General features: G+C 52.9%; 1 protein-coding gene across 12 annotated transcripts in view; it reads left to right on the top strand.

Annotated features, from left to right (window-relative positions):
- The window catches only part of Msp300 (Muscle-specific protein 300 kDa), a 98,650-nt gene that overhangs the window by 55,172 nt on the left and 28,280 nt on the right, over positions 1 to 15,198 (top strand). For 8 of the 12 annotated variants that reach the window (XM_025303277.1, XM_025303275.1, XM_025303271.1 and 5 more), the window contains 3 exons: positions 1,160 to 12,796; positions 14,311 to 14,421; positions 14,609 to 14,914. In XM_025303277.1, coding sequence (XP_025159062.1) covers positions 1,160 to 12,796; positions 14,311 to 14,421; positions 14,609 to 14,914 — 12,054 coding nt within the window. Of the gene's footprint in view, positions 1 to 163; positions 859 to 1,159; positions 12,797 to 14,310; positions 14,422 to 14,608; positions 14,915 to 15,198 lie in introns of those variants that run through there. The other 4 variants (XM_025303280.1, XM_025303279.1, XM_025303273.1 and 1 more) reach the window with 3 other exon arrangements.

Genomic DNA, 15,198 nt, shown 5'->3' with positions numbered 1-15,198 from the left:
CGTCGCCGTCACCACTTCGCTCATCATCCGTCACCACTTGGTCGTGCCTCCTCTCTGCTCTGCGCCCTCCCGATATCCTCGATATCCCACCGTCGAAACCGCCAACGATCCTCGCTCCGGCTCTCTCGCTCGTTCGACGTGTTACGCGCTCTCGTTCGTCCAGATCTGTCGCGAGAAAATCAAGTCCTTGCAAAGCAAAATCCAGGCGCGCGCCGAAAGATCGAAGCTACTTGTGCAGCGCGGCACACCAGACTTGGAGCCCTTGGACCCATGACAATAGAAATCTACCCCCGCCCTTCGTGCAGGGTTCTCGTCGTCGTTACTTCGATCGCCGAGCCGCGCGGATAAGAAACGGCACTCGGCCTCTGCGCGGAGCCCGTTCTCGTCTCCGTGTAATCGCGACGATACACGCGCACATCGATTATTCGCCGCTGTGGCCGTCGAAGAGTAACGACGACGATGACCGCTCATGCGTTAAGTTCCACGCGCTGAACTGGAGACTGATCGAAGGCAACGATTAACGACGAAGGCGGGACGATCGGCTCGCCGGGCGAGTGTTCGCCAGGATCGTTCGCGCCGTCCTCGTCGTCGGCGTGCCTCGATCGACTCGGGCTACTCTGTTTTTAGTATCTCTCTCTCTCTCTCTCTCTCTCTCTCTCTTTCTCTCTCTTTTTTTAATTAAGTTTTTATCGAGCACTGATCTTTTCTAATAGATATCATCACTCTTCACGAGACTGCGGACGCGATTATTACGTTATCGTTATGTATGCGCGCGTCCCGCAATGTCTATCTATGCTTCGATAGTCGTACCGACGTGATTGAGCAAGGGAAATAAAAAGGTCCGTTTATAATCGCCAACCGGTGGTCGAGTGTACGTTCATTCACAAAAGCCCCATCGTCACGTTGACCCTGATGAGTCCCCTCGCGCGCCTCGACGTGCGAGACAGCGAGATCTGTCGATTACGCTTGTCCGACACGCGCGGGACTTGGCTTTAGAAAAAAGAAAAAAAAAATATCTAGAAAAGCGAAAACAGACAAATGCGATATCGCCTCTCATCCCCCATCCCACGATGACAGTAAAGAGACTCCACGAAACTGACATAGTGTATATGTATTCCATTGCTGTGCCTTGGCTGACCCTCCGCGGCGGATAACGCAGAACCTGCAGCAACGGATGGAGGGTTGGAAGCAACGCAGCAAGATCCTGGTGGATCAGATACACGCCGTGGACCCGTACTACGTGCCCAGCAACGAGTACCGGTTTATCGGCCAGGCCTCGTACGCCGATATCGCAGCGGGCCGTACCAGCCCCAGCTCGAGAAACTGTAGCCCATATAGACAGCAACGGGACGCCACCCCGCCGGCCGCGGCCGCGGCGATGACGCAGGTGCTGCGGCCCGCGATCACGCGGGTGCAGAAGCTAACTGTGGAGTGCCCGTCGGGCGAGACGCAGCGGCGCGAAGTCGCGAAGACGCGAGCTCAGAGAGGCGACGCGAACCCGGACAAGCAGCCGAAGCCGCAGCCGCAGCCGCAGCGGCAGCCGCAGCCGCGCACCGAGGTGCACGTGCAGGATCAGAGTGCGGGCGGTGCAGAGGACGTTCACCAAGACGTGCCCGAGGTCACCGTCGAGGTCGCCTTTCGTCGAGGACGGTCGCCTACGCGAAAGACAGGCTCACCGAGAACGAAGGAGCCGCTGACTCTTCAGCAGAGAGAGACCGACAAGTACGACAACCCTCGGGCCGATGCGAGCCTCAGACAAGAGGCACGGGCGGAAGCGCCGGCGAAGAACACCCTGACGCCGCACGAGGAACGAGGAAGAGGTCGTTCGCCGAGTCCCATGTGGGTGCCCGGCTCCACGTCTTACGCCGACATCCTTCGCGGATGCCTGCAGACGACGCAGCTGAACGTCGCGAGCGCCGCCGAGCCTCCCAGGCAAGAGATGGTGCCCCTCAACGGGGAGTCACGACGTGGTCGTGGCGAGGTTCCTCGCGCGGAGGAGGTCCCCGTCCCCGAAGCGGACGTCGCCGAGAACGCGATGGAGCCTCAAGGAGTCGGCGAGTCTGCTGAAGCGGCCGCAGCGGCGTCGACGCAGAAGATGGAGAGCGTGCAGATCGCGGAGGCGTATTGCCAAGCAACAGAGATCTCCGCGGAGAAGATCGACGAGCAGGGATACAGCAAGCCTGACAGCTCGGCCGACTGGACCGACAAGGCTCTGGAGGATTACAACGTGCTGCATCAGCATGTGAAAGCTTACGAAGACGTGCCGCGGCAGCCGCCGCAGCCCGTGGAGATCTACGACTACATAATACCGGAGCCGGAACTGGTCGGCTTCATCGGCTCTCAGCTCGGGACGTATTCGGTGAGTTCGTACGTTTACGCGCCGCCCGCCGGCCATCATCATCATCACCATCACCACCATCATCACCACCAGCAGGTGCAGCAACAGCTCGAGCCGATCCACTTGAATCCCTACAACAACGGCTCTCTGGCCTACGCACCCGAGCATTACGTCGCGCAGACCGCGTACCTTTCAGCGACGGAGATTTATCAGCAGACTCAGATGCAGCAGCAGCAGCAGCAGCAGCAGCAGCAGCAGCAGCAGTGCCCTGCTGGTGACATGAGGTGCGCGAGTACGATGATGATGCAAAACGTGGAGAAGCCCGTTCAGATGCAGGTGGCCAGGCAGCCGGAAGTCGCACTCGCGGCGGAAGCTGTCGACAAGTCGGACGAGCAGGAAGAGCCCGCGAGCGTTTCGGACGTAGCGGAAGCTCCCGCGACGAGCAAGTCGGAGGGCAAGGATACGTCGACATCGGTCGTCAACAACGAGACCAAAAGCCAGACTTTCTCGTACGCGCAAATCCTGTCGCAGGGACTGAGTCCGCGTGTCACGCCGACGCGAGTCCTCCGCAAGTCCTCCGTTGCGGAGCATCAGAACAAGGAACGCTCGTACTCGCCCAAGGAGTCGCTACCGTCTCGTGAATTATCGCCGTCACAGGAGAACAAGGTCCCCGGCAGAGATTCGCAACAGCCGCACGCGAAGCTCGAGCAAGCCAGGCAATCCAGGGAGAACGATTGGGACACGATGAAGAAACGGGAGGTGAGGAAAAAGCAACAGTCCGTGAATGACAAGACCAAACAAGCGGACGAGAGAAAGTCGCAGAAATCAGTCGACAAATCGAAGGACAGACAGAAGAAGGAGAAGTCAAGTTCGCCGAAACAAGTCGCAGAAGCTCGCGACGAACCCGTGGCCGAGCGCGCCGTCGACGCTTCGGGCAGGAGGGAGGAAAAACCGGCGGAGAAAACGCAGGATAAGCGAACGATCGACTCGGTGGACACGAGCTCACCGCAGGAGAAGAAGCGCAGGCAGAAGAAGAAGAAGATGGATAAGTCGAGCGGCGACGAAATTGACAAAGCGCTCAGAGAAATCGAGGACATGGATAAGCAGAAGGCAAAGTCTCAGAAGGACAAGCCCAAGGAGCAGGGCAAAGAGCAGAACAAGCCTCGAGAATCCGCCAACGAGACGCCAACGGACAAATCGAAGGACGAGGCCGACAAGAAGCAGAGCAAATCCGGCGAGAAGTCAAAGAAATCCGGAAAATCGAGAGAGCCGGCGAAAGCGAAAGAGAATGTCCCAGTCAAGCAAGACGTAGTGCCCAGTCAGATCAAAGAGACAGATCAGAGTACTCTTAAAGATAACATCAAAGTTAAAGAGAGTATCAACGATACAGCGAGGGATTTGAGCTCCAAAGACGAGAAGGAGGTCCGGAAAGGCGGTGCCAAAGAAGAGCCGAAAGATCAATCTCATATTGCCGGCGATATCTGTCTTAATTCCAGCAAAGCTGACGCTAAAGCCAAGCACAAGGCTAAAACAAACAAGAATACGAAAGAAGGTAGCGACGAAAGTAGGGGAATTCCAGTTCGGCAAGAACCCTCGGGTGCTCTGAGCGATAACGCGAAGGAGAAAATTAACGACGAAAACGTCTTGACGGAGATTACAAAATCGTCGGAGATTCAAAAAGCCGAGTTGAAAGATACGATTGAGAAGTCAAATACGATTAAGGCCGAGAGCACGACGAAACAGAAAGACGCGTCGAAGAAGGAGCAATCGTCGAAGAATAAAACAAAGTCGAGGGGACTGAATGTTGAAGCCGAATGCAATAATAAGAGTGAGGAGAAACTTGGAAACGGTGTTAAAGAGAAAAGTAATTTTCCCGGATTCAATAAACTGTCGACTGGCACTGAAGTTCCGGATAAGCCACAAGCGCTCGACGCAAAAGTCATTGAGGTAAACGGAAATGTGAAAGGCAAAGCGAATTCTCGAAAGAAAGACAAGACCTCTAAAGGTAAAACCAAAATCGAGCCTACGATCGATCTTGCGTCACCGATGATCTCGACGAGCGAAGTTCCGAGCGAAACAAAAGTCTTCGCGTGTTTGGATAACGCGGAGAAACTGATCGTTCCGAAATCGGGGCAGATAATCGAGGAGAGTAAAATTGTAGAAACGCCAGCAACGGCAATCGAGAAGCCCGATGTTGAAGAAGCGCCAAAAGAAATCGTCCTGTCGTCTGAAATAGTTCAGCAAACCGGAGAAACAATACAAACCGATACCACGAATAAAAATGAGAAAATCGATCGCGATAAGATCGAAATTGAGATTCGGGAATCGATCGAGAGCAAAGAACCGGAACGTGGTCAGGCGGATGCTGAATTAAAAACTGTCATTAGTGACACAGGCGTTGAAAAAGTCGAGAAGCGGGAAACGGAGAAACGGCAGATGAAAACGGGCAAACAAAAGAGATCCGATAAAACGAAGTCCGGTACGCAAGATAAAAGTGAAGCAAAGAAAGATGACGCGGAGATCGCTCCGCCAGCCGTCGAGAGCGAAAACAAATCTCTCGGAGAAGAGGATAAATCCAAGATAGAATCTCCATCCAAAAGTCTAATCGAGCCTACAGCGGAGACCTCCGTTGGACTCGCAGAGAAAACAGATTTGGCTGAGGAAGACGGTAGCTGCCTTATTCAATCTAAAATAGATGCCAAAAGCATCGACGATGTTAAAGCGAGCGAGAAAGAAATTACGACGAATGTCGTTCAAGTCAACAACCAACGCGCGCCAGACACCCCGCCGAAGAGTAAGAAGAAAGGTAAGTCGAAGGACAAGTCGAAGGACGCCCAACAGGCGCGCAATGCGAAATCCGGTGAACCTAAATCGAAGGATGAAGTCGCAATAGCGGAATTGAAAACTGCGTCGCCAGTCACACCGATAAAGGCAGATGCGTCTCACGAGACCGCGCAGCTTGTCGAGGTGGTCGTTACACCGGACGAAATCTCAACTTCGATTGCGGGAGCAGATTCGATTGTTTCCACGACGCTTGAAAATGTGATCGGAGTCGTTTCTGTCGCAGAAACATCGCTTGAAGTATCCGAGACTTCTCCAAAGACGGACGACGCTGCTGCGAAAGCGGAAGAGAAATGTGAAATGATTGATAAAGGAAAAGTCGATCGTCCTCTACAGGAAGCGATTGTCCAGGGTGACAAGGAGACCAAGGCCGTCGATACGATCGTCGAAGACGATCTCCCGATCAGAGAATCACAGCGTGCTGGAAAATCGAAGGATCCCGCAAAGAGCAAAGAGAAAACGCCGAAACACGCTAAGCCGAAGAAACTCGAATTCACCGAGCGTGCAATTGAACAGAAGAAGAAACACTCTTCTCGCGAGAAGATGATCGTCTTCAAAGACGATTCAACGAAGGAGGAGGAAATCCCGAGACCCGCAATTGGCACGACAGACCAACGCGATGTTGGGGGAGAGAAATTGGACGAGAGCGAGCCATCAGCTCCGCAAACTGAAAGTGCCACGTTCCAACAGACGCGAGAGCCATCGGGGAAGAACGTAGCAGAGACAGAAGTCGCTCCCGAACTTTCGAGCGGTTCAGTCGATGAGGCTGAAATGTGCGAGAAACACGACGATGACGTGGCGCGTAAAGACGGCAGTCCGCAGCCTTCCTCGACAGGGAAGGCTTTGATCATCGAGAAAATGGTTACTACGGTAACCACCACCACCACCAGCGCGCCGGGATCCGTGACCGTCAAACCGCCGGACGTGAAGTCCGTAAAGTCGGTGGAGATCTTAGAAAACATACCCTTACCCAAAATCGTAGGCTCGAAAGTCACCGAGTTGATCACTTTGCGTCCCGAGACCGTAGAGGCTAGTCTTACCACCACTTACGCTAGGGTACCGAGCGACGTGAGTCCCGTTAATTTCGATTCGCATCCGATGCAAACGGCTAATTCGCAACAAGTAGGTCTAACTTCCCCCGCGGGCATTTTCTCCGAGAGCATCGTAACGTCCGACGAGTTGGCCTTGTTCGGTAGCGTGCAGGATAGGAGGAGAACTCGTGCGGAAATGTCGAAGGGTCGGGACAGCTCGGAGGGCTCACCGGTGACCGCCGTGCTCGAGGAGAGGAAGGAGGAGTCGGTAGTTCGCGTAGACGATAGAACGGACGGTCAGGAGCCGCTGATTTCGTCGAACGAATTCGCGCCACAGAGAGATCAGTCGTCGAAGGTGGAAGTTGCTGGCGAGAAGGCTCATCATACGATGAGCGGAGCGACACCCGATAGCGTTACTTTACGGAACGACAATATCGCGGAGACTCGGAGCATCGACAATCCCACGGAGGAGAGTAACGTCGCGTTAAGCGACGACAGAGTTAACGAGAGCATGTCGAAAGTCCCGATCTCGAAGAGGCAGGAACGGGCAGTGATGGATGAGCAGAAGATCAACGTTGAAGTGACAGTTGAGTGCAGCCAGGACAAAACAACGGGAAAGGTGGAAGTGCCGACTGAAGCGAAATGTGAAGTGAAACGAGAGGACGCACTCGAAATGGCGAAGGCAGGGCAGCAGAAGCTGCCTGGGTACTTGCTGGATCTCGTTAAGCCCTACGCCGTGGACCGTCACGCTTACAACCAAGCGGAGAGTAACTTTTATCGTTACTTCAAAGTTGTCAAGACGATCAAAGAGCCGCAGTCGCCCGCGCGCCCTGTCGTGCAGGCGAGACCGGAGAGCATAGCGAGAATTGTGCAAGAATCGGTGATGAAACCCGTCGAGCAACCGAGCCAAGAAGAGTCCGACGTTAGGAAGCATACTCTTATCATGGAGGCGCCGAGGTATCCCCTCGCCAGTTTTTACGAGTTCGAGTCGCACTGGGTGCGGGCTAAATCCGTCGCTGGAAAGTCTTCATCCGTCTCATCCGATGATACCGAGATGTCAGAAGACTCGTTGATGGAAGAGACACCGCAAATCGTTGAAGAGAAGGAAACGGCGAATGCAGCGCTCGACCTTGAGGAAAGTTCAACTCTGATCAATGTGGAGGAACTTACAGTTCAGACAGAGGCGAGTGAAAATTCAGAGATGTCCACGCCTCAGGCTGCAACCATCGCAGAGGCACCGTTACCGGACGAGGCATTGGATTCAGTGATTAGCGAAGATAAAGATAAGAAGCTGACGGACGTAAGGCAGTCCGTACATTTGCTTTCCGACGATTCCTGGATGAGTATGCTGGACGAACCAATGGTCATCGACGACGATTTCGACGACATGCCTGAGCCGGGAAAAGTGACGAAGGTGGAAGCAACGAGTGAAATGTTGACGGATGTTTGCATCAACAAACAAGATGAGAAGGACGAAGAGGCGATAAAAGAAAGACAATCGCTCGGAGATATCTCCGATGTTGATGAGGAAGTTGCGCCCCGTGCCAAGTTAGTTGAAGATGCAGTATCACTTGGCACGACCGCTGACAATGCATCACCCGCAGAAACAGATTCAATTGCTGAAAAAATCGACGAAACTTCAGAAGTAAACGTGTGTGTTAAATCGCCCGAAGAAGAAATTAGCGACGTTCAGTTGACAGTTGCTGATGTAAGGGCAGACGCGAACGTTGTTGCGGAAGATGACAAAGATGAAATCGGGAAGGAGAAGCCGGAAGCTAAAGCAGCGGCAACTGTGGGCCCATTCATACATTTGGAGTCTGACGATTCTTGGATGGCTCTCTTGGAGGAAGAGATAACAATCGATGACGACTTCGACACGCTGGAAGTGAAGGAGGTGGACAAAATGGCAGAGAAAGAAGACAAAGAGACTGGAAATGTGAGAAAGATCGAACAGCAGGCGGAAGAGATCGGAAAAGAAGAGGCGAAGATCGAAGTTCTGAGTAAAGCGATCCTAACGGAAATCGCCGTGAAGGATGAGTATCTTGCCGGCATAAAAGATATTCAAAGCGAGATATCCGTGGACACCGAGAAACATATCGACAGAGCGAGAAATCAGCCGAAGAAGAAGAAGGAACCGAAGCATGCGAAAGAGGCGAAAGCTAAAGATCAGGCTAAGCCTGGATCCAAGAAGCAGAATGAGGCAAAAACTCAAGCAGCCGCTGTCGAGAGCGACTCACCGCCGGCGCCATATAACTTGGACGAAGTCGAGGTAAAAGCGACAGATATCGAGACGAAGGAAGTGGAGAAGCCGTTGGCAGTGAGCGGCCAGCAGAGCGAGGAATTGAAACCTCCTTCGGAGGGGAGCGCATCGAGACAAAAGGAGCCGATTACGGTTGAAGAGATTCACTCAGAGAGACCATCGTCGAAACGTGAGGAGGCCAAGTCGAAATCTGGCAAGAGAGGCAAAAAGCAATGCGAGAAGTCCGAAGCCATCCAAGAAAAATTAGCCAAACGCGACGGTAGAATGAACGACAATGCTTCTCCGAAAGTCAAAGAGACGGAGTCAAGTGCGCCCGAGGTGTCGCCGGTCGTGCAGAAGCAACTGGACTCAAAGGATGACGCGCCCAAGTACGACAGTCGACTGAATCCCAATGCCAAATCGTGGGCGGCCGTGGTTGGCGCGAGTGGTGTCGGCGAAACGATCGCAGTTCCCGAAGACGATTCCTCGAGTGCTCAAACGTCCGTTGCCGCCGGTCAAGATACAACTGACCCGAGTGATACAAGTGCCCCAAGACTCGCCGAGCAGCCTGGACTAACCGCGCACGACTCGTGCGAAATTTCATCGGAGCCCGAAACATGCGCGACTCCGGCGGAAAAACACACCGACGGACGAAACATCGTCGAAGAATCGAAAGTGGTAGCGGCGGAGGAACTTGCCAAGCCGGTCGCGGAAAAGTCCGCTGAATCGCCGGAGCAGCTTAGAGAAGGAGGCAAGTCTTACGCGCAGGTCGCAGCCTCTTCCCGACGGGCTTCTCCGCAAGTTTCTCAAGAGCCTGAAGTACATCTGATTAAACCCGTTCCGCTAAAGCCCGATCATAAGGTGCTCGATGTGACAGTCCCTGTTCTCGACGAAGTGTGCAGATGTGAAAGTGCAGATGTGGAGATGTCGCAAAGTCCCTCGAAGCTGGAGATTATACCGAGGTTCGACGAGGTGACGGTGCAGCAAACTGCTGATCGCGAGACGACCATCGCGGAATTCACTCCCCAAAGCGAATCGGTTCCTTGGGTGGAGGAGATGGAGGACGAGGTATCGATCGTTTCCCCTGACTCGCAATCCGCTGTAGACTCGAGAGACGCTGAAGTTTCCGGCTCCAAGCCGGAGACAAGTACGTGGGCCGCGATAGTTGGTAAAAAGTCCGTGGAATCGCCTGTGGAAGTTAACAACGCTGCCAATCTCGGCCAAGTCTGCAAACCGGACCAGACTGCCGAACTGCGACCTCCGACGCATGTGCAGATTTACGTGGAAGAAGCTCCCCAACAGGAGCTCCCCATCGAGAAGTTGGTTCGAATAGACGAGCAAGATTTCATAGAATTCGTTAATCGGAAGGAACTGCGCTCCAGACGTTCCAGGTCGCATTCGCGAAACGACCGACGAGACGACGGGCATGCAGTTGTAGAAAGCTCAGATTCGATTAAGGATAAGGAGACCAAAGCTTCAGATGCTCAAAGCGGCGAGGATATTACAGCCAAGGGTGAGGGGGTCGAGGAGGAGAAGCCTGCACGGGGACAGGAGGATGAACAGAAGCAAGTGGACGAGCCGATGAAAATCGTTAAGCAGGCTGTTAGAGAAATCGCCAAGCCGACCAAGAGCAGAGATAAGGCGAAGCAGAAGAAAGACTCGGCCGAGCGCAAGAAGGACGAACGTAAAAGGGACAAGAGGCAGCCCGCGGAAACTAGCGAGGTACCGAGTGACGAGAGTAAAGTTGCTCAAGAAACGAAATCAGAACAAGATGAGACACCTAAAGGCAAGAAGGCTAAATCCAAGAAGAGCAAGTCCGGCAAGGATTCGATGAAACAACAATCTGAAATTAAGGCGCAGAGGGAATCAAAGAATGTTGAGGAGACGGTAAAAGAGGAGGACACGAAACCTGCCGGTGAAACCGAAACGTCCGCAGAAATTCAATCGGAGAACATCGTGGCTGAAAGTCAGGAGCTTAAAACTGTCGAGGATCCATCAATTGAAGAAGCGCGATTAATTACAAGTACTGCGATTGCGCAAGAGATTAAGAACAAAGACGCAGATGCATTTCCAATTACGGAGAAGAGCAGTACCGCGAAATCGAAGAAGAAGTCGAAGAAAAAGGGTAAAGTGACGCCCGAGCAAACGATTGAGAATGCGTTTGCCACGGGAAAGAAGACGGTAGATGAAAATTTGGAGAAGAAAATCGAATCACCGGTGGAGCCAAAACTAGACGAAGTAAAAGTGAAAGAAGAGGTTACCATGGACGTGGTGTGCGGCACACCTACGAGTCCAGAAAATGAAGGGGTTTTAGCAGAGAAGAAACAAGAAAATATCGAGGAGCAAATTATCGAAAAGTTTGTAGAACAGGAAAGCATTGAACAAAAGACGACGGTAGACATACCTGAAAATACAGAGGAACATAAAGAATCGCGCTTGGGAACTGTAGAAGAAAGCGTGGCGGAGCAAAAAGAAATGCCCAAACTCACGAAAGCAGAGAAACGGAAGCAGAAGAAGAGAGCGAAAGCTTCATCGCGAAACGAGACAACCGAGAAGAAAGAAATCGAACCTGCCGAAGAGGACTTTGCTCCAAGTAAATCTGTCGATTCGTCTAGCGAGACAAACATTGCTGAGCGAGTTAAAGGCGAGGAGATAATCAAGTTAACAGATGGAACCGCAAATACCGCGTCAACGGAAGCTAAAGTGGACGTTACGTCAGAATTAAAGAAAGACGAAGAGATGACAGCTGCATTGCAGGCTGTGCAAACGGAGGAATCGGAGAAATCTACGGAGAAACCAGAAGTTATGGGCGAAAATGAAACGTCGCTTCCGCAAGTAACTCCGATAGCCGAGAAACCAAAGCAAAAGGGCAAATCCAAGTCGAAGAAAGGAAAACGACACGAACAGGACGATAAAACAGCCAAGTCGAATCAAGATTTCACGAGTACACTCACGACGGATTATTATAAGGAGACCGAATCCTTGCCCGTTGCGGAACACGCTGAGATTTCAAGCTTCTCTAAAATCGCGGTGACACCCGACAGTCAGCAGAACGAAAGAGTAAACGTTGGAGATGAAAAATCAGACATCGAGCCGAGCGAGATGTCGCAACCTCCGGAGACCAAAATCGACACAAACGATTCGCCCGCGATAGTAACGAGCCACGAAGACATGAAAGAACCAGAACCTCTGGCACCTCCCACAGAGAAAGAAACAAACGTGGAATCGGTGACGATGAACGTTGAAGAAACCGTATCTGCGGGTGAAGACAAAGTGGACAAAGCGGAGAATCTCAGTCCAAAGGACGAAGTTTCCACACAGGCAGAGTCCTCGAGTGACCCGGCTGTCACTGTCATAAAGCATTCTCCACCGATAGACAAACTATCCTCCATCGCACAGCGGTCCTTCGACAACGAAGAGAAGCGCGTCGCTGCGAGTCTTGAGCAAGAAGGTCCAGACTCCGACCTCCCGAGTGCATCTCCCAAGTCCAAAGTGCAGTTCTACATAGCGGACGAGATCTTGATCCTGAAACCCGAGAAACGCAAGGACACCGTCGCGCCGGTGGAGTCCCTCCTGCAGAAACGACCCGACGACTTTTGCAGCTCGCGGTTCCTCTCCATCGACGGTGGCTTCTGGCCCGACAAACGACCCTATCACGAAGCCGAGCGCGATCACTTCGAGAACTTAGCTCTGCACACGAAAAAGAATCTGTCGCGCGACTCCGACGACCGTCATCGTCCGCGAGACCGCGACGGCGATCGCGACAATTCGGACGGCGGCGGCGGCGGCGGCGGTGGCGGTAGATCGCGGGATTCCTGCGACAATTCGCGCTCCCTCCTGGGCGCGCCCCAGACGGAGCGTATGGTGGCCGACTTGCCGGGTGGTATTTGTAGCTGGAGCGATTATAGCACTTACCTGTCGAGCGAGAGCGAGCGGACGGTGGATCCGGACGGGCCGGCGCTCGAGGATCCAACGCTCGACTCGGGTCTATCCTTGGATTACTCGTCGCCGAGCGACCTTCAGTCACCTCGTGACCTCCTCCCGCCCCTCCTAGCTTCCTCCTCCAGCCACGACCAGCCGCAGACCGAGTCGCGCACGGAGTCACCCGTAGACGCTGAAGTAAGCCCGAGGGAATGTCCTGCGGTCTCTTCTTCGAGTACCCTCCGAAGTCCCGATCATCCTAGCACTCGCACCTGGTCGTCGACCTACGCCCATCTTCGTCCACAATCCAAACTGCATTTAGGTAGAGATACGAGCGAGGAATCCATGCTATGGTGCAGCCCGAACGGGGTGGCGGAAAGAGAGACGGCCGAAGGCGAGGCTGAAAGAAGGATACGCAGGATCCAGGTGCGACCAACGTCATTGCCAGTGCTCGGTCTTGTTCTAGTCGAGTTTGATCAAGCCCACCGCCATATGTGTATATACATGTATATGTATATATACTTGTTGTTACTTAGTTGTATCTGGATTGGTTTACCTCTGGTTGTTTTTTTATCTCTCTCTCTCTCTCTCTCTCTCTCTCTCTCTCTCTCTCTCTCTCTCTTTCTCTCTCTTTCTTTTTCTCTCTTTCTTTTTCTCTCTTTCTCTCTCTCTCTGTCTCCTGTTTTGTTTTCTTTGTAACGTCCCTTTTTTCGTTTCCCCTCTTTCGATACTTGAGTATCTCGAGTGTGTGCGATTTACTTATACTGTAACTTGTCGATTACCGGTGTGCGTACATATGTTACTGCTCTGTTGCCCCCCTCCCGCTGTTGCTACCACCGAGTTCACTACCTGAAGCCTCCCTCTATCTAAGCCTTGATAACAGTCGTCGTAACGGCGTTGATCCCGCTGTCTCTCGATGACGGGTCGCAGATTTAATTAGCGTAGCGAATCGATGACAACCTTGCCGTTCGCATGACATGGCGGTCGCCTCTCTCTCTCTCTCTCTCTCTGTTGAAGTATCGCCCGCATTACTTGCATGCTCATCCCGCTTCCAAGTATGCGCTCTCGTGTGACGAAACATCCAGTAAGCCGTGAGGAGCCGTCTGTGTTGTATCGCCGTTTTACTGGACACCCCGTCCCAAGAGCTCTCTACAAGCAAGAGCCTCTACATTGCGCATACTCTAAGTCATTTACGTTTACGCTGTCGTGATGCATGTAGCTTCTAGTTCACACTTCGGGATCGGTAGTCGTGTCAGCGTAATGACTTGTAGAGAACGATAATGCGTCCATCGGTAGTTGAGACGCAGGGGATGAAAGTTAATAAGCGCAACGCAGCTCCCGACGTCCTCGTTCTGCTGGCAACTTTACGTGACAGGTCTTTGCATTCGGATTAGTTAGCGAGGTATCCCAGAACTCGTCGAGAGAGTTTGCATGAAGGTTGCTCTCCTGCATTAATCACTTGCGCTGGCAAGCAACCGGCGCGGCGGCCGCGGCCGAAGTCGTCCGTCAAATTTCTCGCGCCGGGTGAAATTTCGAGGGGAAGGCAAAAGCTGCATTGCACGCGACGAATGACACGCGAAGAGAGAGAGCACGCGTGGGATCTCGTCCGAGCGCAAGTGATTACGAGTCACTGTTCCATGTGTAGCAACGAGTGTTCGTAGTACAAACTCCCGTAACAGACGTCGAGCAAGCTCACGCGACATCGTCGCCGAACGTCCTCGGCCGAGACGTGTTTCGCAGTGTGTGCTGCCTCGCAAGCCCCCCCGAATCATGCGAACACTTCATCCCGCAGGTGTGAAGGCCCAAGAGTGTTCGATGCTAAGAACGCAGCGTTAAAACGCAGCGTGGACGTTGAATGGTCGTCCCGTCGTGTGCATGGCTGAGATAACAACGAGTCAGGTGCTCGACGTCGCAGTCGCTAACGGCCGCTTGTGTTTCAGGCCACCGTCGAGGAAGGTCTCGCTTCTCTGCAAGCGAGACTCTCGAATGTCGAGGGAACGATGGGTTGCTTGCCTCAGGATAGCGTAGATGCTATGCTGTTGTCTCTTATGGTAAGTGGCTCGCTTGGAAAAAGTTAGAAAGTAGGAATATAAGAGAGTGGAGAGTATCGAAATGTTTCTACGTCAGTCATACATGTCGATCATCATTCATCTTAGCGTCGTACAGAGAGAAGCGTGTCAAAGAAGCCGATCGATCTGTCGCAGAAAAAATCGAGTGTCTTCTTTTTATCTGCTTTAGGCTATACTGACGGAGCTCAACACCTACGACGAGGAAGCGACTCAGCTTCAAGGGCGATTACGCGAGATTCCTGCTGACGTCGAGTCTCAAAGGCTGTCGTCGGCTTTGACGGGGATTCACACGCGAGTTAACGCCCTGCTCGATCAAGCGGAACAGGGGAGAGCGGCTCTCGAGCAGGCGCGAGAAGGCCGGGAGAGACACGACCAGGAGGTGCAAACCTACAGATTGTTCCTCGACGAGACGGACGCTTGGCTGAAGAGCGTCGCGTCGACGATGCACGAGCAACACTCGTTCAACACCAACCAGGTCCGTTGGATCGCGTCTACACTCGTTGGTGTAACTGATCATGTTCACTTCGGCCACGAGAATACCAGTGGACTCTCGCGAAAAAGAAACAAACAATTCTGTTGGAGTAACTAAATGTCTCATCGGCCTGGGAGCAGATAAAAAGTCGAATGCTGGAGTAGGAAAATTTCGACGGGAGGTTTTTGCTCGGTCAGATGTTCCCAGTTATTTCAAGCGAGCCGTTTTATTAATGCAGCCGAGTGCTCAGACAAACATTTCAGACGATCGTAGATCGAGAAGAAATG

Source organism: Harpegnathos saltator, unplaced genomic scaffold (assembly GCF_003227715.2).
Source record: "Harpegnathos saltator strain DR-91 unplaced genomic scaffold, Hsal_v8.6 scaffold539, whole genome shotgun sequence".
Lineage (NCBI taxonomy): Eukaryota > Metazoa > Arthropoda > Insecta > Hymenoptera > Formicidae > Harpegnathos > Harpegnathos saltator.
The sequence above is the reverse complement of the archived record's forward strand: the minus strand, read 5'-3'. Positions and strand labels throughout refer to the sequence as shown.